The 26431-nt window shown below is 53.8% G+C and overlaps 1 protein-coding gene across 5 annotated transcripts in view; it reads right to left on the bottom strand.

Moving 5' to 3' along the window:
- MYO9B (myosin IXB) overlaps nucleotides 1–26431 on the bottom strand; it is a 90444-nt gene that overhangs the window by 49729 nt on the left and 14284 nt on the right. For all 5 annotated transcript variants that reach the window (XM_042978508.1, XM_042978511.1, XM_042978510.1 and 2 more), the window contains exon 2: nucleotides 19455–20350. In XM_042978508.1, the coding sequence (XP_042834442.1) occupies nucleotides 19455–20294 (840 nt within the window). In that variant the 5' untranslated portion in view covers nucleotides 20295–20350. The remainder of the gene's footprint in view (nucleotides 1–19454; nucleotides 20351–26431) is intronic.

Here is a 26431-nt window from a genome sequence, read left to right as displayed (position 1 = left end):
TCTCTCTCTGCCCCTCCCCCGTTCATGCTCTGTCTCTCTCTGTCTCAAAAATAAATAAACATTAAAAAAAAAAATAAACACTTGTTAAAAAAAAAAAGAACATTTAAGAACATGTGAAAACGATATGAAATTCACCTTCCCGTGTCCATGAATAAAGTTCTGTCTAGCGCACAGCCATGTCCCGTGTCTGTTAACATACGGTCTGTGCCCGTTCTCGGACTACGGCGGCAGAGCTGAAAGTGACCCGGGGGTCCTTCACGAGACAAGCGTGCCGGCCACTGTTCTGGGGGCCCTCAGGTACATGGACGCTCAGACACAGGGTGGGTGAGCATCGTCTGGATGGACTGGTCTCCCCGGGCACAGCAAGGACACAGAGAAACAGGACCTTAAAGCACGGAGGGCCAGACAGGCCCGCAAGGTCCCAGGAAGTACAGAAGTAAGAAGTACAACGAAAGTGATTCCCACAGAACTGCCATGTGGGGAGCAGTGGAGGGGGTGGCCAGTTCTCAGGAGAGAAGATGCCAGGGGAGGACAAGGATGATGATGGGGGGGAGGGTGGTAATGCTGGTGAGAGGAGGGGGCCGTGGGGTGGGAGATAGGAGCCTCCCCGTCACTGCCAGCCTGCCCAGGAGGCACAGCTGGCTCAGGGGGCCTGCAGGTATGGGGCAGGAAGTGGAGGCTTTCCAGGGCCCCTGCTGACACCCTGCCTCTGCCTGGATTCTGTTCCCTTCCTGTTGCCCATGGGTCTTGGGGACAACCAGCAGCTCTCATCAACAGCCAGCTGCTGGATGGATGGACAAATGGACAGCAGGCATTTGCAGAGAGCCGAGGGATGATGGGATGTGACTCTCACCCTACCTCCGTGTCCCCAGTTTCTCACAGGCTCTGTCACTCTTATCTGGACTGGCACCAACAAACAGCTACAGACCTGGCCAGAAACACTGAAAACCAGCAAGGGCTCCTAGGGGGACCAAACCAAGGTCCTGGGGGACCAGAACAAGGAGGAGGAAGAACAGGACGAGGGGGAGGAGAAAACCAAGCATGAAACAAGTTATCATATCTCATATTTCACTACATTTTTGTTTAGGTTATAATGAAACCACGTGCTAGATCACAGAAAGACTAAAGAACAGATCAAGCTTTGATAGGGAGAGGACTTGCTGGGTTCCTATTGCACCAAAAATATTTGAGGAATTCATCAAGATCCCCGCAGGCTCATCTTATCTGTTGTGACAGCCAAATCATTCTCTTGGGGGTTTACTTGGTCCTTTTTCTCAGGTTTTAGAGCTGGGAAATTAAGTCACTTTCATTTGTTCGTATTTATGAATGTAAAGTGCTTATGGCTATGAATTGTCCTCTTGGTACTGCTTTAAAGGGTCTTGTGGATTCTGATAATACATAGTTTTGGTCATTGATTTTTAGAAAATCTGTAATTTTGATTTATAGATCCCCCTTCACCCAAGAGTTAACAGAGACTTATGGTTTATTTTTCAAAAAAATCTCCATGTGGAAGGGCCTTTAAAAAATTAATTTCTGGGGGTGCTTGGGTAGCTTAGTTGGTTAAGTGTCCACCTTGGGCTCAGGTCATGATCTCACAGTTCGTGGGTTTGAGCCCTACATCCAACTCTGTGCTGACAGCTCAGGGCCTGGAGCCTGCTGTGTCTCCCTCTCTCTCTGTCCCTGCCCCACTCGCGCTCTGTCTCTCAAAAATAAACATTAAAAATTTTTTTAAAAATTAATTTCTAGTTTTATTCCATTGTTAAAAGTACTGCTTGTAGTGTTCCTACTTTTGGAAGTTTTAGATGCTTTCTCCGTGGCCTGATATAGGAATGAGTTTTGTGAATGCTCCATAAGTACTTAAGATTTATTCTCATATCACAGTCAAGGATTTGTGATATGGCCACAGATCTGGCTCAATACATGGTTTGGGCATATTACATGCCTGTGATTTGCTGTCCACTCGACCAGCCTCTTGCTATGTGTTCATATCTGTTTCTCCTGGTATCTTCTATAATTTCCACTTTGTAGTGACAGCATCTGTATTGTCTGGTGCAGACATTGGCAACTATTATGCCTTAAGTGTAAACTGAGGCTTTTGGCATTATGATGAATGTCGTCACATGTAACCTTCAGAGCCCCGAGCTCTGCCTTCGTGTCCATGGACCGCAGCTCTCTTCGCTCCTGTTTCTATCTGCCTGCTACATCTGGGCCTGTTTTTTTCATTCTTAGCACCCTGAACCACTTTGATTTAGGCGTGTCTTCTTCATAAACCACACAGTCGAACTCGGCTTGGTGAGCCAAGCTGAAAATCCTCTCCCTTTGGTAAGCAGATTGCACCCGGTCACATTTAACAGCACGACAGACTCGTTTCCTCCTGAAGCTCAGACTGCCATCATTAGCTCCCTTCCCCACCTGCTGCTCATGGAGGTGACCGAAGTCACTCATGAGTGACTGAAGTCGGAGCAAAATCCGGGTCATGTGAGGACGTCCTGGAATCCTGAACCTTTTCAACCTCACTTTGCAACTGATTTGCATGGCGTTTGTGCAGCGGGATGTACCCAGGAGAGAGCACGTTGACAGGAGAGCGTGAGTAGAGGACTTGTTCTGTAAGTGGGCAGTTCATTATGGAAGGTTTCATCTTGGGAGGACAACGACTTCCCTACCCAGTTCCCAAACAGCATGCACTCGGGTGGCAATCGTGAGAACAGTGAGGGCTTTTGGTACTTTTTATGCAGCAAAATCAAGCATTTGCACGCGTGAGGGAAGGTGAGCTCCCACGGGTGGGCTGGGGGGTCCTCTGGAGCATCCCTCCACCCTTGTGGAGGCACTACGGACTCTCTCCACATCCCTGGAGAAGGGGTTGCCTTTGATCCCATCCCCCATCCCTGGGGTGGGCGAACCTGTTATCTTGGGGCTCCCCTGCTTATAGGAGGGGGGGAGTTAGTCAGAATTGCCAATGAGTCACCACTACTGTGCCACTCTGGTGGGTTGGGGAGATGGAAAGAAAAAGTTGAGACCCCAAGTAGGAGCTGTGGGAGCTTGGTAGAGGTAAGAGTCTTGGGCCCCATCCCAAACCTGCAGAATTTCTGGAAAGGCCAATGAATCTAAATTCTTAAGCCAGAGCCTGAGAGGGTTCTTCTGATTCATGGTAGGATAAGAACTATGGCTTTAGGATTTATTATGAAAATGACGTATCTCGGGGGAGAAATAAAGCAAGAGAATGTCTACTTACACTCCCCTCTTTCCTGGATGTCTGGAGTAGAGGTCTCGAGAGTCAAGGGCAGAATGGAGCAAAATACTTGGGTGTTCAATACACTTGGTTTAATCAGACTGCTTTCCTGACGTTTAGCCCTGAGAGAAGGGCAGCTTTCATACTACAGGGCTTTGCCAGGATTGGCCACTCCCCACCTGCACCCCGACCCCAGGCAGGTCCAGCCCCTGTCCCACTCGACAACCTTGTTCTGCCAGGCACGGTAAGGTGGAGGGGTGAGGGACGCCCTTGTGATGATGCCTGAACAGGTACAGGAGGAGGAATCCTTGTTGAGAACCGCCTCCTGGCTTTGGACCCTCAAAGCTCTGAGAAGCGAGGGCTCGTCTGGGAAACACCCCTGGCAGGGGGCTGTGCTATGTGCCCAGACAGGCCTGGACCAGAAGCCGCTGCTCGGGACGTCGCCCTGGTTGTGTGACACTGTCACCTGCACACAGCAGCGGGGCTACTGTGGCCAGGGTCCCGGCCGTAGCGGAAAATGTTTCAGAGGAAGAGACAAGGATATGGAGGCAGCGAGCATATGGGTGATGGAGGAAAGGACCCAAGAAGACCACTGGTGATGGCTCTGCCCGGCAGAAACGGGGAAGCGGGAGAGGGTGGAGGTGCGTGTGGTCCAAATTCACTGTGCCAGGATCTTACCTATCTGAGGTTTACTTTGAGCATTTCATTGAGGTGGTGGGAACTTATCTAAGCCCAGGGTCTGCAAACTATGTCCCACAGGCCAAATCTGGCTGAATGAATTTTTTTTTTTTTTTTAAGTTTCTTTATTTTGACAGAGACAGAGAAAGCATGTGCAGGGTAGGGGCAGAGAGAGGGAGAGAGAGAATCCCAGGCAGGCGCTGCACTGTCAGCACAGAGCCCGATGCGGGGCTCGAACTCATGAAACCACGAGATCATGACCTGAGCGGAAATCAAGAGTCGGATGCTTAACCGACTGAGCCACCCAGGCGCCCCTGGCTGAATGACTTCTTACCAAAAATATGAACTTTTAATTGTAGAATAGTTTTGGATTTATGAAAAGCAATATATAAGAATATTCCAGCAAAATTCCCGAGTAGCTCACAGCTTCCCTGTGAACCCTGCATTTGTCACAATTAACAAACCAATATTGATTAAGTTATTAGTAATTAAGTTCATGCTCTATTCAGATGTCCTCAGTTTTTCCCTAATGTCCCTTTTCTGTTCCAGGATCCCCTATCACATTCAGTCATCCTGTCTCTTTGATGTCTCCGTACAAAGTTTCTCAGACTTTCCTTGTTTTTGAGATCTGACCAGTTTCGAGGAGGATTGTTTGGGTATTTTGCAGGCGACCCCTCACTGTGAGTCTTTTTATAAATGGTTCTATGGGCATGTGGCCCCACCCATTCATGTATGTATTATCTGTGTCTGCTTTTGCTCTTTGAGGGCAATGTTCCATAACTGATAGAGACTGCATGGTCCTAAAATCTGGAAATGTTGACTATGGGGCCTTTGACGGAATCAGCTTGCAGAATTGTGGTCCGAGCCTCTCTACAAGGGCAGCGGCCTCATCCAGGATATGTACCCTGGAGTGACCACCGCCGACCCACTCTGGCCAATTTTACCATCACTCGGCCCCTGGAGTTTCAGCAATTGGCATAATGGGTGTTCAAAGTGGGCTTCCATGGATGGAAAAGTGGGCTGGACAACACATTTTTGAGACATTTGCCTCCCTTGAGAAATTCCTTCTAAGCGTCCTGTGGCCTCTTCTTGAGGGATGGGGCTCAGGGACATGGAGACACTCCAGTGTGCCCGAAGCCACCAAAGAGGTCAGAGCCAGTAGAACGATCTCTAGGATGTCTGGGCTCCTGTCTGCTAAGAAATGGTGTCTGTAAATTTCATCTGGGACTTGTACTCATTATCACCCTCCCTGGTCTGGCTACTGATGGCAACAAGGTGCAAGATCTATGGGAGGGAATCAGGGAGGGGAAGTGGCAGGTCCCCATGGGGAGTTCCAGATGTGTAGAGCCCCACTCTGCATTTCTGTTTCAATTGTGAAGTCCCTGTAACATAAAAGTCACCATTTTAATGATTTTTAATGTGTAATTCAGGGGCATGTGGTATGTTCACCATGTTGTGCAACTGTCACCTCTAGCTAGTTCCAGAACATTTCATCACCCCAAAAGAAGGACCCCCCACCCCCATGAGCAGTCACTCCCTGCCCCCTCCCCAGATTAGCCGATCACTACTTTCTGTCCCTATGGACTTGTCTGTTCTGGACATATATAGATGGGATCACAGAATATGTGGCCTTTTGTAACGTGGCTTCTTTCATTCACCTTTGCTGCTCTCGTGACCCTCTCCACGGAGTCTCCCCACGAGGCATCCTCCCCACCTTGGTGTTACGGTGACCTCATCTCAGCACACACTTAATCCCTGCTCTTTCAGAGCTGGGGCTATCAAACTGGACTAGCTTGCTGTTAGAAACAAACAGCCCTTGGGGCGCCTGGCTGGCTCAGTTGGTTCAGCGTCCGACTTCGGCTCAGGTCATGATTTCGCGGCCTGTGAGTTCGAGCCCCGCGTCGTGCTCTGCCCTGACAGCTCAGAGCCTGGAACCTGCTTCCGATTCTGTGTCTCCCTCTCTCTCTGCCCTTCTGCCGCTCATGCTCTGTTTCTCTCAAAAAGTAAATATTTAAAAAAATATATTTTCTGAACAATAATAATAATGATAACTAAAAAAGAAACAAACAGCCCTGGAACACCAAATGGCCTCAGGATGTGGGGTGGCGGGAGCTCTGCTGGCATGACTCTGCTGATCATGTGACATTCTGGACCTCTGGCTTTCCCAGAAGGCCTTGGGGTGGGACTCAGCTAGATTACTGGGGGCAAGAGCCTTCTAGACTGAGGATGTAGTGCATGCAAAGGCCCTGGGGTCAGAGATCAGCAGGCAGAGCAGAGATGCACACTTGCCGCAGGTCACACAGCACATGGCAGCTCCCGTCTTCCTGGCCTCCTGGCAGGGGCTGGCTCTGGGCCCTGAAGTCCTACGGGTGGTAAATTATGGTGGAACGGGGTGCGGTCACAGGCTGAAGGGCAGGAACTGGTCCGGGCACTTCGGTAGAACGAAAGGTGTTCCCTCAGGGGCCGCGTGTCCTTGTCATCTTCTCTCTCTCACAATCTCCCCCACATTCATACCTCCAATGAGTACCTTTGTCCAGGTGGTAGCTCCAGAGCCCCAGGCTGGATTTTTAACTGCATATCCTAGAGGCCCCTCAACTACAGCAGATTCCTCGGCCTTGGCACTGCATTTGGGGCCAGATCATTTGTGTGTGTGTGTGTGTGTGTGTGTGTGTGTGTGTGTGTGTGTGTGGTGGGGGCTGTCCTGCACGCTGTAGGACCTTGAACAGCAGCATCCCTGGCTCCGACCCTCTAGATGCCGGTTTGCAGTGTTATCACATGCGCCCTCGGGGCAGGATCGTGCCAGCTGAGGACCAAGCCTTAAACTCCATTAAAAAATCAGCTACCCCGGGGATCCCTGGGTCCCAGAGATCCACTGAGCCAGGAAAGGCTACAGGCCTGTGTCTGTTGCTGCCACGTGGTGTGCTATTCTCCCCTCCACCTAAAAGGAACTGGTCAGCAACCCCATGCTGGGGTCACAGGGCTGGTCAGTAGCTGGGCAGGTGACCGCGAGCCTCAGGCTCAAGGGGCCTCAGGTAACTGGAGCCTTGCAGGGCTTGGCCTTGGAAGTGGGCTGTGGCCAGCGGGTGGCTGACCGACACGGGGGGAATTTCAGAGGGCAGCTTCCCGGAGATGCTGGGGATGGGACACTGGAGTCCCTCCATCCTGGGTAATCGCTAGGAAACAAATTGGCTGCCAGGCCACGTGGCTGCATTGCCCAGCTGTGCTCCCGCCCCAGACAGCAAGGCAGATGTAGCTGATAGATGGCCCGACACTCCCCCGCCCCGTCCAGTCCTGGTGCAGCCAAGTATTCAGAACCTTCCGAAAGGGCGGTGGCTGTGGCAGGGGTGTCCCGGGCCCCAGCTACGCTTTGCCTTTTAATCAACTTTTTCTGTAAATCCCAAAGAGGCCTTTCTGGGTGCTTAAAATACAACCCACAATTTTCACTTTTCTCTTAGATGCGGCGTTCCCAAAAATAAATAAGTTCCCCTTTTGTCTAAAATACCCTTAGATGGTTGCAAAGGGTCAGGGATCTGCACTTTTTCTATGCAGAGACCAGAAAGGCAGCCTCGCAGGTCTGCAGGGCCCAGGGAGGACAGAGAGCAACAGCGAGCCCCGGCATCTGGATGGCCACCCCTTCCGCAGTGTTTCCCTCCCCAAAACCCACTGCCATAGGACACCTGGTCCTCTGTGACATCCTCTTATCACTCTGCAGCTGGGCTGAGTCCCACCTCTCCCCCGCCGGGCCACGAGAGTCTAGTCCTCATGCTCCTCTCTCTGGCTGAGTCACCTCCCCCCCCCAACCCCCGTTCCAGCTGTGAGCTCCAGTGCGTCTGTCTGGGCACACATCTGACATCTCGGATGCTAGCTTCCTCCAGGGATGCCTCAGCCCTGGGTACACACTTCCGACCTGGCCTTGTCAAGCTCTAGCACCTTCCCCGAAACCGGGGGATCCAGGGGTTATGGGGGAGGGTCCAGGTGACACTGGGGTCTCGCTCAGCGTCCTCCTCCCACTATGACCCTGGCAGGTGGTGTGGCCTTGCAGGCAGGGCGCAGGAGGTCTCAGGGCCTGGGGTGTGGCTGGAGACCCTCCAAGGGCCCTGCGTGAGGGTACAAGGCTGGGAGGAGGACCCACACAGCCCCCGGCACCCTCAGCCAGAGCTCAGATGTGCTGGCTGTAAAAACACGCCCAGTGGCCCGTGGGACCCAGAGTGGGTGAGGAGGACAGCAAGAAGCCTGAGCAGAGCGCTAGGGTGGAGCCGGCCCTGCTGGACTTTACGGGACATCTGCATCCCAGCCTTCCTTTCCCGGCCCCCCCAAACCGCTCTGAGACTCTACAGTTCTGCCTCCAACTCTGACGTGCGCATTTCCCCACACCCCCCCCCCCCAACGCGAACCTAGCTTCCAACGCCCGCTGGGCCTCCTACAATTCAACTCAATTCTGATGCCGCTGACCCTGAGATAGCGTCACATCTCACGGGTTAAGGGCCCAGTCCCATAAAGGCTGCATCCTGCCCCCCTTCAGATGCCAACTGAAAGCCAGGTTGTTATCCACGCTTCTGACCAACTGGTTATCAGTCAGAAGTTCCTACAAATCCCTCTTTGGGTCTAATTAGTTTGCAAGAGTGATTCACGGAACTTGGGAAACCAGTTTACTCACTCCATTTCCAGTTTCTTGTAAAACGATGTAACTCAGGAATGGCCAGATGGAGGAGTCGTACAGGGCAGGGTATGTGGGAAGGGGCGCAGAGCTCCCATGCCCTCTGGGTGTGCCACCCCCCAACCCCCAGCACATCCATGTGTTCACCAATCCAGAATCTCTCTGAACTCCCTCCTTTTGGGTTTTTATGGGGGCTTCATAAAATACATATGACTGATTAAATCACTGGCCATTGGTGACTGGTTTTTTTTTTTTTTTAATGTTTATTTTGAGAGGGACAGCAAGAAAGTGTGTCTGCGCAGGAGGGGAAGGGGCAGAGAGGGAAAGAGAGAATCCCAAGCAGGCTCTGGTGCTGTCAGAGCAGAGCCCAACATGGGGCTTGATCCCATGAACCACAAGATCATGACCCGAGCCCAAAATCAAGAGTTGGACACTTAACCAACTGAGTCACCCAAGCTGGTTTTGATTTCAACTTCCAGCTCCTCTCCCCTCCCCAAAGGTCAGGGGCACAGGGCTGAAGTTCCAACCCTTTAATCACAGGGCTGGCTCTCTTGGTAACCAGCCCCCATCCTTAGATGCCTTCCAAAAGCCACCTCATTAACATAACACAACCGTATTATCCTTATCACTTAGGAAATTCTTAAGGTTTTAGCAGTTCTGTGCCAGGAACAGGAGGAAAACCAAATATATATTTCTTACTATAAATCACAATATCACAGACCGCCCCCCACCCCCCCACCCCCCCCCGCGGGTAGATGTTTATGAACACGTGCTTATACCTGGTATGGATACAAATGCAGAAAGATTTGAGCTGGTGATACCAGTTCACCAACAAGGGGAAGAATCTGGTTTCCTATATTTGGGTATGGGGAGCTGAACAGAAGGTGAGAAGAGGGCATGAAGAAAGTTAACTGTGGAAAGTTCCAGAATGTTCCATGTGAACGTAGAGGTATGAGGGGTCAGCAAACCTCTCCTATAAAGGGCCAGGTGATAAACAGTTTTGGTTTTGTGGGCTATACTGTGTCTCTGTTGCAAAGGCTCTGCTCTGCCTTTGTGAAAGGCAGCGTGAAAGCTACCACAGACTATAGGTAAATGAGGGAGCGTGGCTATGTGCCAATAAAACTTTATTTATAGAAACCGGCTCTGGCAGATTTAACTCGTGGGCTGGAGTTTGCCAATCCCTGGTATATACAAAAAGAAATTATACTTCAAATAAGGAAAATGATACTAATAACAAAAATGAAGCATTAGACGAAAAGAGCAAAGACAAGCACCTACGGAGTAGAACCAAAAGCAATAATAAAATGCGTCACAGTTTTGCCAAAACGGGGCAGATAACCACGCATGCTCCCCAGCAGCAAAAACCACCATGGTGGCCCTGGCTTGTTTCCTGTCGGGGAGACGCTTAAAAGAGACATAAGCCAAACCACAGCCAACACCTGCCATTATGTTCAGGAAGCCGCACCAGGAGGACAGGGGTGGAGGGGTGATAAAATTCCAGAGCTCTGGAAGCAGTACTAACTGCCTCGGGAAACTGCTCATGTGCTTTCATGAAGTTCCTCTGCAGGAACACATAGGGAGCGGGTGACTTCTCAGCTCTGGGGGGCCTCAGACTGGGCAGCTCCATTCTTCGGTATTGACAAGCAGCTCTTAAAATATCATTTTAAAATGTCACTCAGAGTCTGCCTGGAAGGCCAAACCCAAGTGCTTGAGCGGCGACAAAGCCATGAGATTTCTGGGCGTAGGGCAGGGGCGGGGGGGGGGGGGTTGGGAGCAGTGACCCATTTGCTTGGCTCTGGCTGATCTCAGGGCAAGAAACAGCACCAGCCTCCTCTTTCCGGGAACGATTGAGAAAGCCAGCAGGAGATTGCTTCCCTGCCTGCCAGCCGCCCTCGGTGTTGGTGCTGAATATAGTTGGGTTGATGTGTAAGTACAACGACATAATGTTACCAAAATAATATCTGCAGCCATTTAGGCATGAAACGTCTGTGACACCGACAGTGCTCTTTGCATGCAATCAACCTAAAACTTATTCTCCATGGGGGCAATTCTGCCCTGCCAGGGGGACACTTCGTGAGGCCTGGACACATTTTGGGTTATCCTGACTGCCTTAGGGACTCCTACCAGCACGCGACGGCTGAGACCCGGGCCGCTGCTCGACATCCTGCAGTGCGTAGGATGGCCCTTCCAGCAGAGAGTGATCTGGCCCCAGGTCGGTGGCGTGGAGGCACAGCCTTTGTCGCTGCGTGTTTCTGTCTGCGAGGTCTGAAGCCGACCCCCCACGTGCCTTATTCATCCTCTTGTCCCCTGTGTGATCCGCCCTGCCTTGTCTCCCTCCTGCTCCAGGTTCTGGCTTCAGCTCCTACCTTACCTTCAGGCCACTCTACTGACCTGGGCCCCCCCACCCCAACTACTTCCCAAAACATCCTGAGGGAGGCCACACTGGGGACAGAAGCAGCCAGAGATTAGAGTCCTTGCTCTGTGGAGTTGCCCAGGGTGGGCCCACCTCCCTCACGGGCTCCCAGTAGCTTGGCCTCCAGACCACACCGCACCTTCCCTCATTCTTGCACCACTGGATCTCCCTACGATGCCCATTTTCCCAAGATCCCACCCCTGGCTCTCCCTTTCTCTCCCCTGTTGATGGGTGACTCTGATGTTCGCATCTGTGACCTTCTAGCCACCCGGCCTTGAAGGTGGCTCAGGATAGCTCGAGCCTTGACTGCTGGCTGGGGTGTAGGGGATGACTTCTGGGAGATCTTAGTCTGCCCCCCTCCCCCCTGGCCAAGCTGCACGCCCATTCCAGCTCACCCCCAGCTCAGGAGTGTCTGGTGACTCCAGCCCAAGGCCCAAGGCGGCCTGTGTACCCAGACTTGGCCTGGACTTATCTGATCAGCATACTTCCCTCCAGAGTGTTCTATGCTGCTGCCCGAGACCCTCTCTCACCCAAGCCCCACCCCCTACCAGCTGCCAACCTTCCCCTCAACACACCAAAAGAACAAGCGGTCTTAGGACTGTCTGAAACACCTGCGTTCATGTAATGTAGACACAACCAGGCTTTTGGGCCCTGAGATCTGGGAACTGGATGGGCATCGGATAAAGACTCCCGGCCCAAACACTTCTCTTGCTGCAAATGCTCTGGCTCTCCTTTGTGGGTGGGCAACGCCAGCGACCTTCCTCCTTCCTCCCTATCCTGAGCCTCCTTCCTGCTGAGGCCCATGCCCTGAAGCGGGTCCCTGGAGGCCTGTCCTTGGCCACCCGCTCCTTTCTCAAACCCTCATTCCTCCTGGCAAGCCCAGCTCCCCCCGTGGCTAACACACAAAGGGTAGGGATGAGCGCCTGGCCAGGAGGCACCCCAGCTGGTCATCTGCTCTTGGCCTCTCTCCCTGTGCTGCGTGCTGGGTCATGCAACCGGACAAACCCGAAGGCCCAGCAAGCCCTGGGGTCAAGAGGTCTTTGTGCTGCTTGTGCTCAGGTCTGCCCTGGATGCAATACCCTGGATGGCAGTCCACACCAGCACCCAGCTCCAGGCAGCCCTGTGCGGCTGCTTCTGACCCTGTCCCATTCTGACACCTTGGCTCCGGAAGCCCAACAGCATGCATAAGTGCTCTCGTCTGCTTCCGGAGGCCTTGGGCAGCTTGCCCTATGTGTTCACTGCCCCTGTTCCTGAGCGCCAGCCTCTCTCTGACTGCCAGCCTCTTAGCAGGTGCAGCAGGCACACAGAGATGACAAACACAGACAGGCCGACCTAGGCGTGTCTACCTGTCCTACCCTGCCCTCCCAGGGGAGCCTGCACTTCCAGAGTAGGCTGCTGGCCAGGCTTTGCTTGCCTCCCGTTGGCATGGCTCGGTCAACCCTGAGAGTCTCCAGTGGGATCGCCTTCACGTGCGCCCCTCCCCTCTACCCTCCTGTCACTGATGGGGTAACGCTGGCCTGGCCGGGGAGGAAACCCAACTGCAGACTCAGCCGGTACAAAGGAACGGAGCCCCGAGGTAGCTGGTGAGGGAGAAACACAGTGCAGCCTCATCCGCAGGATGGAAGTGCTGCTCGGCCACAGAAAGAACGAAGCACTGACTCACGCTACAAGGTGGGTGAACCTCGGAAACACCGTGCCGAGTGAAAGAAGCCAGACACAAAAGGCCACACGGTGTAGGATTCCATTTATAGGAAACGTCCAGAGCAGGCAGATCCATAGAGACGGAAAGCAGACTGGTGGTTGCCAGGGGCCGGGGCAGGGGATGGGGAATGGCTGCTCATGGTGTATCTTTTAGGGGGGATGGAAATGTTCTGGAACTAGATAGAGGTGGTGGCTGTTCAACACGGTGAAGGTACTGAATAGTACTGAACGGTACACTTGAAACGGGTGAATTATGTCTCAATAAAGCGCTTAAATAGAAACCCTAACTGCAGGGGTGCCTGGGTGGCTCAGTCAGTTAAGCGTCTGACTCTTGATTTTGGCTCAGGTCACGATCTCACGGTTTGTGAGTTTGAGCCCCACATCCGGCTCTGCGCTGACAGAGGGGAGCCTGCTTGGGATTCTCTTGCTCTCTCTCTGTTCCTCCCCTGCTCACTCGCTCTCTCTCTCTCAAAATAAATAAACTTAAAAAAAAAAAAAAAGAAACCCTAACTGCAGAGGCATACACCTGTTTCTGGAACCTTCTATCGGGGTCACCCTGGCTGAGTGGCTTCACCTGCATGCCCTCACCACTGGGCTGGCCCATCCGTGCAATTGTGGGAATGAAGGATACGGTCTGGGCAGGTGTCCCTGAGAGCAAAGGGTAGAGAGGACGATGGCATGCAGTCCTGGGTGGGCTGAACTGGTGCTAATGGATGGTAGAAGGAACAGACACAGTAGTCCGGTGGGTGGAAGGGGGCTGGGAGGGGTCTGGAGTCACAGGAGACTGGGTTTGTGGGCCCCAAAGGGGGCTGGGGCTCAGGACCGAAGTGGGCATAGATGCCAGTCCCAGGACTGGCTCCTTCAGGGCCCCCCGGAAGTGGGTGAGGGGCAGCAGTGAGCTCCAGGACCCCCTTGGTCCCACATCACGCTGAACCAGGTCACCGGCCTCCCATGGGTGTGCCAGATGGTTCAGGGTGTCACCATCTCTCAGCCAGGATCCTGTGTCTGCATGGGCCAGGCCGCGGTAGCCACATGAAGGTCCCGAACCCCAGCAAGCAGCGGCCTTTGGCTGCTTGGGAAAATGGCCTGGCCAGCAAGCATCCTTGTTTCATTTCTGCTTTCAAAATTAAAACTCTGTGTGCATCAGCAAATGCTGGTGGCAACTGTCACAGTTCAGGAAAGATGAAGAGAGCCGCCTCAGCTCTGATGCTGAGGTCTGTGGGCCCAGGGAGAGGAGCGTGCCTGGCTGGGCATGCTTTGTGGCCAGCCCAGTGGCCGACGCCTCAGTTGCCCGTGTCTAGAGTCGGCAGGTTCTCCAAGGGCACCCAGGGTGGGCAATGGACCCCAGCACACAGGAAGGAGGACCCCGGGCCACTCACTGCCCTAGTGAGCCTGCCTTCTGCACCTTCGGTGTTTCTTTCTTTTTTCCTACCTTCAGTACATCTGAGCCGAAACAACAGTCCTGCACAAATGTCACGCTTCTAGAGGCAGTTTGGGGGCCGGGCTGCAGGGGGGCAGAGCACGGCCGAGTGACATCGTGTGAAATGGTGACAGTAAGTGACAGTAACAGTTAACTGCAGGGGCGGGCGGATCAGCTGATTGGAACCGGCTTTCCACAGTGCCCCCTTCCTGTTTTCTGGTCAGAATTGCATAGCGAGGCTGCAACCCACAAGTGGGGGGAGCGGCCTGGCGACACCCAAACCTCAAAACAACTCAACTTCTCCTTTCAGGGAGCTGAGAAAAAGTCCCAAAGGCTACAGGACGTGTCGATCTTTGGCCTTCTACAGCCCCTGGGGCTGAGGAAATCTCTCGTGAAGACAGAGACGTACCATGAACTCAGCCTCAGACTCAGGCCAGGTTCCAACCACGGTCCAGCCATGGCTGCCTGCGGTGTGGCCTGGGGAACCCAGACCGTAGCGGGTTGACTTGTGCCCCCTCAAAAGGTATGCCCGAGTCCTGATCCCTGGAGCCTGTGAAGGAGACCTTATTTGGAAATAGGGTTTCTGCAGATGTAATTAAAATAAGGATCTTGAGGTGAGATCATCCTGGGTTTGGGGTGGGTCCTAAATCCAGCGACAAGCATCCTTATACGAGGAAGTAAATTAGAGACACAGCGACACAGAGGGAAGAAGGCCATGTGAAGGCACAGGCAGAGAACGGAGAGGTGCTACCACAAGCCAAGGAACACCAAAGGACTGTTGGTGGCCACCAGAGCCAGGAGAGGGCCAGGGACAGATTCTCCTTCAGAGCCTACAGTAGGAACCCACCAAGCCCACAACCTGATGGTGGACTTCTGACCTCCGGGACTGTGACAGAATTAATTCCTGCTTGTTTTAAGCGCACTCCCCCACCCCATCCCCACACCCCCGTTTGTGGCGCTTTGTGACGGCAGCCCCAGGACACTTGCACAGCAGCATGCCCCTCTGGGACCCTGTTTCCTCATCTTTAAAATGGGCAGAAGTGTTGTCAAGGACCCCAACGGATGGAAAGTGTACCCGAAGGCACAACAACAAATTATTCCTGTTATTAGAAAGTGACTCTTGGCGTTTTGCTCAGACTGGCTGGAACTTGTGAACAATTTCTCAACGGTCGGGGCTGGAAATAAACAGCTTGGTCTCGTGGGATCCGGAGCTGTGACTCTGAGACAGTTGTTCTCATCTGGGGGATAATCTGCCCCCATGGGACACTTAGTAATGTCTGGGGACATTTTCGGTTGTCACATCTGGGGGGAGACGGTGCCAGTGGCATCTGGGGGGCGGAGGCCGGGAGCACCGCTCGACAGCCCGCAGCGCACAGGATGACCCCTCCAGGCAATGACCTGGCCCCGGGCGCCGGTGGTGCTTTGGCCGAGAAAGCCCAGCTCTACACTACAACAATCTTCTCCCTTTCCAAACGGTCGCCCCAGGAAGCACGTTTATGGCCGTGACGTGGACTTGGCTCAAGCCTGTTTTGGAAGCCAGCGTGGGCACCGCCCTCCAGGAGCTCCTAACCGCTGGGGAAACTTGGCCTTGCTGGCTCACGCCGCCGAGGCTGGAGGGAGGCAGCAGGGCGGGGTCGGAGGCATCTGACTCATGAGGTGCAGACACCAGGCAAGGAGGGTGACTAACGGCCCTCGAAGAATGTGCCAGAATCCCTTGGGGCAACTGCAGGGGAAGAGCTCCCAGGACAACTGCTGCGCAAGGGCGGCCCTCAGAGAAGAAGGCACCGAGGCTGCCAGCTCTATGTCCAACAGGGGGTTGCTGTGGGGGGGCCTGTCTCCTGACCCGTCCGTGTGCTGAGCCCTGTGGACGTAGCCTTCTTTGGAAACGGGGTCTTTGCTGACGTAATTAGTTAGGGTGAGGTCATCCTGGAGTCGGGTGGGCCCCAAATCCAACGACTGGTGTCTTTATCAGAAGGGACGGGCCATGTGACAACAGAGGCAGAGATCAGGGTGACGCGGCCACAAGCCAAGGAACGCCGGAGCCTCAGGCTCAGGAAGCTGGAAGAGGTGACGAAGGACCCTCTCCCAGAGCCTTGGGAGGGGCCGGGCCCTGCGTGACGCCTTGCACTCAGACTTCCGTGAGAAATAGGCTTCCGTTGTTTTAAGCCACCCGGGTTTGCGGTAACTTGTTATGGCAGCCGCGGGACCTCACCCCGGTGCCGGGGATGGTCCTCAGCTAGAAAAGGAAATGGCACCGTGACGTCACTCCTGCCTCTTCACTGTGTTGCGTTGAGACCTCGGGGCTTGGCGTCCACACCGAGCACGGGCAGATCTACCTGCCTGCCCGGTTCAGTGAGGGGTAAATGCTTGACTTGGCCAATGCCGCGTCTGCCCTCTTGTTTACGTACTTAACTTCTAACATCGCCAGTGGCCTGCTCCATTCTACCTGGGACCGCAGAGCCAGGCACTGCTGCTTTGGCCTGGAGTGCCTGTCGTGGCCACGGATTATCGCCACGAGGCCGCGGGATCACCGGGAGCTTCGCTGACGCTAAGTTCCGGAGCTGGGATGGAGCCAGACCGACCGATGGACGCCCTTCGTAGCTCCCACGTCACATGAACCCTCCCTGCAGCACACAGGGTCCCAAACGATCTGCCCGTCACTCTCCTATCACCTCCCTGTCCTCACTGCCTCTTGCCCTGGCCCTTTCTTGTGCCCTCCAGGCCCCAACACGCCAGGCTCAGTCTAGCCTCCGAGGCTTTGTGCTGGCCGTGCCCTCCGTCTAGATGCCGTGTGGCTCACCTGACCTCCTTCTGGGCCCAGCTCAGCACCACCTCTCACCTCCTGTCCCCTTAACCCTTCTTCCTTGGGCATGCCTGCCGTCCTGGCTGGCACTCAGCTCGCACACGAGGCCTGCTGTTTGTTTCGCTGCCTGCCGCCTCATTGCTGGGATGACCGCTCTGCGAGGGTAGGCTCTGTGTCGATTTGGGCCACCACACAGCCCAGTGCCTAGAACGGTGGCTGGCATGTGGCAGATGTGCGCGCAGAGTATTTGCAGAAGGAACAGATGATCCGAACAGAGGAGGCGACAACACGCGCAGGGTACACAGCTTTAAAAGGAAACACACGCGCTGTGGCTGATCCCTCAGTAGTTTTTAAAACGCTTGCACAAAAAACGATGGCTGATCTCTATGTTACGTGTATAGGAGAAGAAACAGGCCGGCTATACGTGCTGGCACAGGGCCAGACTGTAGAACCCCAATTAACTTCTTGCTGGTGATCTCGGACATCGTCAGGGAGGAAGAGGAACCGAAATGTGTTCGGCAGGCGTAGGCTAGATGCACTGTCAGTGAATTTGCATGGCAGCAGAGTGGCTGTGTCAGGCCTTAGGCTTGGCGGGGAGGGAGGATCAACCAGAGGCTGGAGGTCAACACTTCAGGGTGGGTAGGCCCCCACCCCCCTACTCTGCGAAAGGAGGGTCTGGGGTCCTGTGGATGGACAGACTACAACACACCCAGATGGTGCGGTATCAGTCCGCAAGATGAAGAAACGAGCTCTTAAGCCACGAAGGAACCTCAAATGTGTGTTACTAAGTGAAAGAAGCTGGTCTGGAAAGGCTACGGCCAGTACGAATCCAACTCTATGGCATCCAGGAAAAGGCAAAGCTATGGAGCCAGGAAAGGGATCAGGGGCTGCCAGGGCTGGGAGGAGGGATGAGTAGGCCAGAGGACTTGAGGGCAGTGGAGTTACTCTGGATGACGGGGTACTGGCACATAGTTGGTGACGCTGTGCCTTTGTCCAAACCCACAGAATACGCAACACCAAGAGTGAACCCCAGTATAAATAATGGACTTGAGTTAATAATCGTATGTCAACACTGGCTCATCTACTATAACAAATGTAACATGCTAATGTAAGACGTTAATAATAGGGAAAGTGGGGGCGCCTGGGTGGACGGTTAAGCGTCTGACTTCGGCTCAGGTCATGATCTCCCGGTTCAGGGGGTCAGGCCCCACGTCGGGCTCTGTGCCGACAGCTCAGGGCTCGGAGCCTGCTTCGGATTCTGTGTCTCCTTCCCTCTGCCCCTCCCCTGCTCATGCTCTGTTGCTCTCTGTCTCTCAAAATAAACTTAAAAAAAAAAAATTTTTTTTTTTTTTCCAATTACAAGAAAAAAATAACGGGGAAAGTGTGGAGAGTGAGGGGATAAGTGGGCATTCTCTGTACTGTCTGGCTCAGTATTTCTATAAACCCAAACGCTCTAAGAACTATAACTTACATCATTATATTTAATGAAACTTAATTATTTAGAAACACTTAATTCTGACACAATCTACTTAGAGGAAAAAAGAGCAGAGCCCTGAACTCCAAACCCACAGGCACAGACCCCCGGGCCCATGTGTTGTCCCAGCCCTCACCGGGTGACAAAAGTTACACCGTGATCTGAGACACGGATGCATCGGGCACCAAAACCCCAAGAGTGACGGGTGCTGGGTGGTCCTTGCCACTGCCCCTGCATCCAGAGGGCTCAGTCACAATGATGCACCAACGGCTTCTGTGGGGTCTGGCCAATGGAGACATCGGATGGAGGGTGGAGGGGGCTTCCTCACCCACCGCCTTTATGGTGATGCCAGGAGGCCCCCCTCTCTTGGCCTCACTGTCCCCTAGCCCCCCAGGCCCGCACCCTGCCTTGCCGGTTTCCTTCTGAACACAGGTTCCATTGCCGAAAACACCCTGTCACGAACTGTTCAGTTTGGACATGCCGTCCTTTTCTTTCTGGAACTGGAGTATAGATCACGGCCTGCCCGGTAGAGATTAACAGTGTATTAATCAGGCCCTTTATTCCCTACAAGCTGATGCTTTGATATCAGGAGGCCTGGCCGGCCCTGAAGGCACTGCCCCTCCCCTAGGCTAGCTAATTCTTGAGAGCAAAGGACTCACCCGTGAGTGTGCCTCGCCTAGGCAAGCCAACCATGCCAGGGCCCATGCGGCCACCACTTCTATTACCAGGGCCACCTTCCCCCGCCCTGATCACCCCGGGGGCCGAGTACCAGACAAGCAGCGCAGCCCCTACCTCCCGGAGCCCCCGGAATTCTTCAGCCTGGCTAATTCTAAGCCTGCCCACCCCGGCTCCCCCGTTGCTTCCCGGGAAAACCACAACAGAGACCGTGCCCATGGTTTCCCCTCGCTCCGGCCCCGGTGCTTCCCGGCGTGGCCCCGCGTGGCCGGCTGACCACCCCCGCCCCCCGCCGCCCCATTTCCAGGACACCCGGAGTATAAGAAACGGTCTTCTCCACGGCAGTGGTCCCAGCGCAGCTGGACAGGAGTAACACCCACGCGTTAGCAAGAGCGACACCTCACCTCCAGCACGGGGCCGGCGCCCAGGATGGTCCTCTCGACGCCGCTGGCGTAGCCCTTCTGGCTGAGCGCAGTGAGGCAGTGGATCAGGAAGTTGGTGCTCTGCGTCTTGCCCGAGCCGCTCTCGCCCGAGATCACGATGCACTGATTGACGTGCTTCCGGAGCATGGCGTAGTAGGCCACGTCGGCCAGCGCGAACACGTGCGGCTCCAGCTTGCCCAGCTGCTGGTTCTCGTACATCTTCACGTACTTGGGGTTGTAGATGGGGAGGAACTTGAAGGGATTGACGGCCACCAGGATGCTCCCCGCGTACGTGTAGATCTTCTGCTGTAGGAAGCGGTGCCTGAGGTTCTTCAGGAGGTTCTCCTCGGTCAGCTCGGGGAGGTTGCACAGGTCGTCAAAGTCCGCCTGCGGCCGGGGCAGGAGGCCGCGCTCCACCAGGCGCCGCGTGGCCGTGGCCTGGGACACCAGCTGCATGTGCACGTACTGGATGGTGCCGTCCGCGTTGCGCTCCTGCAGCAGGAAGTAGTAGCCGTCCTCCTGCGGGTGCTCGTCCTGCGCCCGCCGCGGCCACAGCAGCACGCGGTGCACGGGCGAGTCGTTGGCATCCAGCACCCACTCCTCCCCACCGGTCTCCTTCACCTCCACCAGCACGTAGCACTTGGTGCCATCCAGCTGGAGGCTGGCGATGGCATCCTGGATGACGTCGGACGTGGTGCTGTCCTTGGTGGCGGTCACGCGGCACGAGGCCTGGCTCTCGCTGGTGGCCAGCTGCGGGTAGATGTGCAGGTGGTAGGCCGCCTGCCCCCCGCGGCCGGAGCTGCCTGCCTCGTTCACACTCATCCTGCCGCTGGCCTGGCCTCAGCATGCCTCCCGGGCTCGGGGCGCGCGTCCTGGAGCTGGGAGGGAGAGGGTGGCACGGTCAGAGTGGTTGTGGTGGTGGAGGGGGGGACACGCACACCCAACCCCCGGCCGACAGTCTCAGACCCGCGGCCGGGATGGACTTCCCTGCCCCTAACGGGGCTCTCTCGAAAAGCAAGAAGGGGGCGCCTGGGTGGCTCAGCCGGTTGGAACGTCCGTCCGACTCTGACTCGGGTCACGATTTCGTGGGTTCGTGAGTTCCAGCCCTGCATCCGGCTCGCTGAAGCTGTCAGCGCTGAGCCCGCTCTGGATCCTCTGTCCCCCTCTCTCTCTGCCCCTCCCTCCCCCGGCTCGCAGTCTCTCCAAAAAAAAAAAAAAAAAAAAAAAAAATGCAAGAAGGGTAGAAGAGCCTCTGTCTGTCCTTAAATGTGACCCCTGATCCAAGGTTTGTGACTCTTGCAGAGTGACATCACCAGATTCCCGCCCCCCCCCCCCCCGTCCCCCAAGGTCAAACTCTTCCCCTGGAGTTTGCTTCATCCCGGTCCCTGTTCCTGCCCCCCACCCCGAGTCAGCATCTTAGACCCTCAAGTCCAATGGCCATAACTATCTCTCAGTTAAGCCCCTCTCGGCCCACATCCTTCCTGGCCTCTCCCCTCTGATAGAACCTCCCCAGAAGATCCCCAAGTTCCCCTGCGGGCCTTGGTTATGCCCCCAAAACACATGAGGGGCAGCAAGAGGCACGTTGGGTTGAGCAAGACTGAACCTGCCCCCAAACCTAGAGATTCCAAAACCCCACAGAGGAGGACTAAGGTGGGGACAGCCCCCCAAAACTCATTTGAGAGAACTGCTCAGACTGCATTTGCTTCTAGAACCCACAACCTCACTCTAATCATGACAGTACCATCAGACACACCTAGGCAGATCAGGGGCATCCTACAGGCCACCTGGCCAGTCTTCCCCAAGACCGCCGAGGTCTTAAGCAACACAGAAAGACGGAGGAACCATCCAGACAGGAGGAGACTGGGGACATGTGGCAACCAGGTGCAGTGGGTTCCCTGGACGGGGTCCTCAACCAGACAGAGGACATGAATGGAAGGACTGGTGACATCCACATAACATCAGGAGGTTGGTTAAAAGCCGTGTACCAACGTCCATTTCTTAGTGGTATAAACACGCCCCGATAATGTAAGATATTTACATTTGGGGAAGCTGGGGGAGGGGCATAGGGGGCTCTTGTACTGTCTCTGCAACTTTTCCGTAGATCTAAAATGACTCCAATAGAAAAAGTTTATTTAAAAAACAAAACAAAACCTCATTTGCTTCTTCGGACATCGCAGGAAAAAGAGACCATGCAGCCAACGCTGGCAACGGTTCACTTTGTGTCTTGGGGCGAGAGGCACGCACGCAGCATGGGTCACGTGTGGGCTCGGTGTGTGCCACGTAAGCGTAGCTGAGGATACGAAGATGAACCAGACCTTGGTTCAAAGCCCAGCGGGAGCAGCTGGTAGGCAAACAAATGTGAGTGCATCAGCCACGCCAGCGAGAAGTTACTATCCTCGAGAGCCAGAGAAGGCTTTAGCGGAGGGGCAACATCTAAGAGGGATTCTGAAGGATGAAGAGGAGTTCGTTCGACAGGAAGGCAAAAGGAGGGAGAAGGGTATGGAAGGCCCGCCCCTTGGTTTTGGAAATAAAGTTTCATTGGAATGTAGCCCATTCGTTTACACATCATCTACGGTCGTTTTTGGTGTAACAATCGAACTGAATAGTTGTGAAAGCCTGTAACCTTGAGGCCCTGAAAGCCAAAAATACTTATTTTCCAGTCCTTTACAGAAAAAGGTAACTGAAAACAACAACAACAACAACAACAACAACAACAACAAAAATAGAAAAGAAAAAGTTTGCTGACCTGTACCCTAGAAGGAAGCATGACTCAGCACCCTGAGCTTGAGGGCCCGCTGGAGGCTGAGATGATTCGGACTCTGGGAAACCAAGTCCTGCAGCATGTGGGCAGGGCAGGGGAAGGAGAGGCCAAATAAAACTATACATTACGAAGCTGTTACAATAGTTCACGTGGCCAGCTGTAGCTAGTGGCAACAGGTAGGAAGGTCCGGGGTGGGGGGAGGCGGGAATATTTATTTTTTTAAACTTTCTCCCAAATAAAGCAATTTTGGTGAAATTTTCTCCCAGTTTCACAAGTGGCACGTGTACGCTAACAAAACCTGGATTGTTCTTTTTTTTTTTTTTAATTTTTTTTTTAACGTTTATTTATTTTTGAGACAGAGAGAGACAGAGCATGAACGGGGGAGGGTCAGAGAGAGAGGGAGACACAGAATCTGAAACAGGCTGCAGGCTCCGAGCAGTCAGCACAGAGCCCGACGTGGGGCTCGAACTCACATACCGCGAGATCGTGACCTGAGCCGAAGTCGGACGCTTAACCGACTGAGCCACCCAGGCGCCCCCCTGGATTGTTCTTTATGTGGTATGTAGATACCTGTGAACGTTTCTCCATGTCATAAAATACGCCCTGAAACATGATTTTTTTTTTTTTAAATTTGAGAGAGAGCGAGCGAGCAGGGGAAGGACAGAGGGAGAGAGAGAGAGAGAGAACACCTTAAGCAGGCCCTACGCTCACCGCAGAGCCTGCCACAGGGTTTGATCCCACAACCCTGGGAACCTCACCTGAGCCAAAATGAAGAGTTGGATGCTCAACCGAGCCACCCAGGCGCCTGCAACATGATTTTTAATGATGTCGCTGTACATCGAGAAATTGTGAAGCATGTGATCCTTCTGTTACCAACGGGCAGCTGGTTTCTGATTTCCTGGACACACATCTTTATGCGTAACTCTGAGCATCTCCCTGGGATTGATGCATTTATGCAGGGTTAGCAGATAAATAGATACCAGCATTGCTAAGGGTCTTCAAACAGCCACAGTATACTGCAGAGACTGTATTAGATTACGTGGCCCATCTAGTTTGGACCTCACGTGGCAATTTCTTTAGAAGTTAGTTATACAACTAGCATGTGACCCAGCAGTTCCCCTCCTAGCAGTCGCTCAAGAGAAACAAAGCAGATTCCCCTAGAGGGATTGGACACGAATGTGCTTTGTGGCATCGTTTCTGAGAGCTCCGAACTGGAAACAACCCGAATGTTTATCGACCAGCCAATGGACGAACAAACCAGCCGCGCAACGAAACGCTACTCAGCCATGAGGCGGGACCAACCTCTAATCCTCGGAACAGCATGGAACAACACGGAACAATCTCAGGATCTGTGTGCTGAGAGAAAGAAAGAAGACAACCAAAAAAAATACGCACAGACCCAACAGTTCCGCTCCTAGGTACAGACCTGGTGTTCAAAGAAACATTCGTACACGCATGTTCACGGCAGCACGATTCACAACAGCCGAAAGGTGGAAACGACCCAAGGGTCCAACAGCTGACGAGTGAACAGAATGTGGTCCATCCACACAGTGGAATACTACTCAGCCATAAAAAGGAACGAAGCGCCGATACATGCCACGATATGGATGAGCCTTGGAAACACTGTTGAAAGAAGCCAGACACGAAAGGCTGCACAGTGTATGATCCCATTTATTTTTATTTTTTTTGTGTGATCCCATTTAAATGAAACATCCAGAGCAGCAAATCCATCGAGGCAGGAAGCAGATCGGTGGTTGCCAGAGGCCGGAGGCAGACAGGTGGAGGAAAGAGGAAGTGACTGCTTAAAGGGGAGGGGGTTTCCTTTCAGGGAATGAAATTGTTCGGCAGCCAGAGAGAGGTGAAAGTTGCACAACGCTGACGATATACTAACCACCGCTGAATTGTACACTTCAAAATGGTGAATTCTACGTTATGTGAATTTCACCTCTGTAAAGGTTTTTTTTTTTTTTTAAGGTTATTTATCTTTAATCTCTACAGCCAATGTGGGGCTCACACTCACAACCCCGAGATCAAGAGTCGTACGTTCTTCTGACTGAGCCAGTGAGGCGCCTGCAAATTCAATACAGTTGTAAAAAGAGTGTATACAGTATGATTCCACATATATATAATTCTAGAAAACGCAGACTATAGAGACAGAAAGTCGATCAGTGGCTGCTTGTGGGGGAGGGGGCAGGTTGGGACAACAAAGGAGCCCAGGGAGACTTTTGGGGTGATGAATGTGTTTACTATCTTGGTTGTGGTAGTGGGCTCATGAGTGTTTACGTGTGCCACAACTCTCCAAATTGCACGCTTTAAAGAAGTATAGTTTACAGTATATCGGCTGCAGTTAATAAAGCTCTTTTTAAAATATATATATTGTTGCGGCCCCTGGCTGGCTCAGTCGGTTAGGTGTCCGACTTCGGCCCAGGTCACGATCTCACAGTTCGTGGGTTCGAGCCCCGCATCGGGCTCTGTGCTGACAGCTCAGAGCCTGGAGCCTGCTTTGGATTTTGTGTCTCCCTCTCTCTGCCCCTCCCCTGCTCATACTCTGTCACTTTCTCTCCCAAAAATAAATAAAACATTAAAAAAATTAAAAAATAAAAAAAGGAAGGGCACCTGGGTGGCTCAGTTGGTTAAGTGTCCAACTTCTGCTCAGGTCATGATCTCACAGTTTGTGGGTTCGAGCCCCATGTCGGGCTCTGTGCTGACAGCTCAGAGCCTGCAGCCTGCTTCAGATTCTGTCTCTCTCTTCCTCTCTGCCCCTCCCTAGCTCATGCTCTGTCTCTCTCTCAAAAACAAACATTAAAAAAATTTAAAAAAATATATATTATTATTTAAGTTTATTTATTTGGAGAGAGAGTGGGGGAGGGGCAGAGGGAGAGAGAATCCCAAGCAGGCTCCAGTGTCAGGTTGGAGCCCGACTCGGGGCTTGAATTCACAAACTGTGAGATCATGGCCTGAGCCAAGACTGAGTTGGGCGCTTAACCGAGAGCCACCCAGGGGCCCCAATAACGCTCTAAAAATTACGTGGATTACAAAGGAACCAAGTCCCCCAGGAAAGCATCTTTTCAAAACTTCTTGCTTTCTTTCCAAAATGTCCAACCCGTGAGCCCCGTCACGGAGTTCCTCGGATGCCACAGTGGACAAGGGGTAGGGAACCTGTGTCAGGTGTTCAGAGTGCCAGCCGCCCTCCTGGCTGTCCCCCGATTGCAGGACATTTACAGGCAGCACCGCGCCCGCTGCGGAAGGTGGAGAGTGTACGAGCTTCAGGTCGCGGGTGTGCACCTTAATCGCAGCCACGCGAACGCACACACGTGCTCATGAGCACACAACACGCACAGACACAGACACACATGGGCATGTACACTCTTCCATATGGACACACCCACATGCGTGCACACACACACCAAAGCACATGCACAAGCACGGACACACCCACGTGCAGTTTCATACGAACGCTCCTACACACACACACACGCACACACACACGCACAGAGCCAGGGCTTCAGGCACAGCTGGCCCCTTCTGGCACTTGTGCAGACACAGCTGATGTGTGCCACAACTTTGGGGGGGAGGTCCGGCTCACGGACTCGGGGCTCTGGACTGTCTCACGTCCAAGTGCAGGGATGTGGGTGGTGGAAATGTCACACGGATGCACCTGCTTTCTCCTCCCAGCAGACACTGACCTAGGTGAGGAGGCATCAGAGCCCGCCGATGTCACCTCGGTCTTGCTCACGGGGCCTCCCTGCCTTGCCCTGGAGAGGGTCTGGTCAAAGCCAGAATGGGCTAAGGGCCGCATGGCCGGCTGCCCTCAGTGCCACCCCTTGTCCTCCAGAGCCAGTCAATCACCAGGTGCCGTCAGAGCCCCACAGGGGATGTTTGTAGCCCTGGGCCCCTTGGTGTGGGGAGCAGAAGACAACCGCATGCTCAGAGACTGGGGGCCATGCGGGCAGTCACAGGACCAGCTGATGTGTGCTCCACCCCTCCAGGCCAGGAGGAAGGAGATAAGACTCGCTCAGGGTAGCTGCTGACCACCAGGGCTGCAAGGAGGGGAGGAGTAGCCAAAGAGTAGGGGAGCGCGGGACAGATAGCATCTGGGGCCCCTTGCAGGAGTCCCCACAGGGCCCACCTGCCCCACGCAGGCCCACCACATCCACGTCCTGGGAAACTCCTCTGCCTTGGACCTGTCTTGGGGCCC

The sequence above is a fragment of the Panthera tigris genome, chromosome A2 (assembly GCF_018350195.1).
Source record: "Panthera tigris isolate Pti1 chromosome A2, P.tigris_Pti1_mat1.1, whole genome shotgun sequence".
Classification (NCBI taxonomy): Eukaryota; Metazoa; Chordata; class Mammalia; order Carnivora; family Felidae; genus Panthera; species Panthera tigris.
The sequence above is the reverse complement of the archived record's forward strand: the minus strand, read 5'-3'. Positions and strand labels throughout refer to the sequence as shown.